We start from the raw sequence: 1,656 nt of genomic DNA on the forward strand, positions 1-1,656 counted from the left end.
ACCTATCACCTATTATTATCACTATTATAGCCATAAATCACTCCTAATATCCATAGAATAAACAAAATCAACCAAGATAGAAAAATTTCCAAATAGCACTCATTTTTCATATCCTATTACTCTACTACTTTACACTCATAGGCAACTATCATACGCGTTCTACTGGAATTTAAAATTTTTAACAAAACTGTTAATATATATCAAGTTTTAGCAATTTTAGTAAATTCTTTCAAAATAGAAAATTTTATAATATTTCATAATATTGAGAAAATATCCTTAGAATCCTTAAAACACTAGAATTCCTCCAAAACCATAATTCCGGTAGCCATCAGATCCAATTTCCTATTGACAAGAAAACTGGAAGAGCGGCAAGCTGGCTTAAAGTTGCCTTTTTCATCAATATAATCGATTCAACTTGCAAACGGCATTTTTGCCTTCACGTTTGGTTCCTGCCACTTTTGCACAGTCCTCAGATGTTTTGCGGCTACACACTCATCTGTCATTCCCCCTGCTTCATCTCCTGCTCCTAGTGTGGTTTTTGAGTTGCAACATTACTTTCTTCTACTTCGCATGGGTCATCTTTATCGGTTATCCCTTTCCATTTGCATTTTCCTGCATTTTCGCAGTCTGTTTTTGAGTTATTGTGCTTTTTGAAATTTATCGCTGCAGTATTTTCCTTACCGATTGTGGTTGCCGCCGGAATGCTTAGCACCATTTCCGGCGCTTCTTTTGCTTCTGCAATGATGGCGTTTGCAGCTTCTGCCTCTAGTTTGAGCATTTGGTTCGGTTTGTGAGGTTCCTGCGCGGCTTCGTCTCGTTTTTTAGTTCCGTCGCGAGCTTCTGAATGTTGTGGATCCACAGCACTTTTGCGATTGTACCCGTGGGATATGCTCTGTATCCTGTAATGTTGACGCAGACCCCATTGCCTTTGCTGCCTTTACAGCCTGTCAAGGCGTAATGGCCGATGTAGCCGTCGGCGTCTGCAGCTTCTATCGTGTAGACTACAGTATCGACTGCGTTGATGATAGCGGCGGCTGTGTAAGGAGAGTTGTCTCGTTTTGGCACGCTTTTAGCGTTTCCTACGTATCGGTGATGTTAGGTGCACCGAAACCGCTATTCCATCCTGCTGACCCGTCAGCTTTTTTGTGCAGGTTGAGGTCTTCCAATTGGCTCCGCAGCTTTCTTTTCCTTTCACGCACAGACATTCTAGAGCGGGTGCTACTGTCTTGACCCTTTGGTTGCCGCTACCTGCCACGCACACGGTTCCTCTGGCGGTGTTTTCGGGGTCCGCCCCGAACGCCGTTACGAGTGTGGTTGAGTCGGCTGTGCCTGCGTTTCCGCCGTATACAGCTGTCTTAAGTATGGCTGCCGCTGACGTGCTGTCTACTTGGCCAGCGTCTAGTCCGTCGATCTGTTTCTTTATTTGTATCGCTTTCCCAGCAAGTTTTGCAATCTCGCTGTGTGCAGGTTTTCTCTGTGCTGGCGTTAGCTTGTTTATGCCAGTCGCTTCGAGTCTTGGAGGCTTCGGCGTCGTCAGTAGTTGTTCTGCTGCCTTCTTCCAGTCCTCCCAGTATTCTTCATAACCCTTTTTGCCTTGTCCCGCCTCGTCAGCCGTGTTGTGGAGTTTTTTAGGAGTATCGTTTGTGTAAAACATCT

At 44.6% G+C, this 1,656-nt stretch overlaps 1 pseudogene across 1 annotated transcript in view; it reads right to left on the reverse strand.

The window, feature by feature from the left end:
• Positions 1–538: 538 nt before the first annotated feature.
• Positions 539–1,656, reverse strand: part of TEOVI_000107400:pseudogene — a 1,326-nt pseudogene continuing 208 nt past the window's right edge. The window contains 4 exon segments of the mRNA in view: positions 539–820; positions 823–1,059; positions 1,062–1,130; positions 1,133–1,656. The exon segment at positions 1,133–1,656 is cut by the window's right edge and continues 208 nt beyond it. Coding sequence covers positions 539–820; positions 823–1,059; positions 1,062–1,130; positions 1,133–1,656 — 1,112 coding nt within the window.

This window comes from Trypanosoma equiperdum (genome assembly GCF_001457755.1).
Source record: "Trypanosoma equiperdum strain OVI genome assembly, contig: ctg_280, whole genome shotgun sequence".
Lineage (NCBI taxonomy): Eukaryota > Euglenozoa > Kinetoplastea > Trypanosomatida > Trypanosomatidae > Trypanosoma > Trypanosoma equiperdum.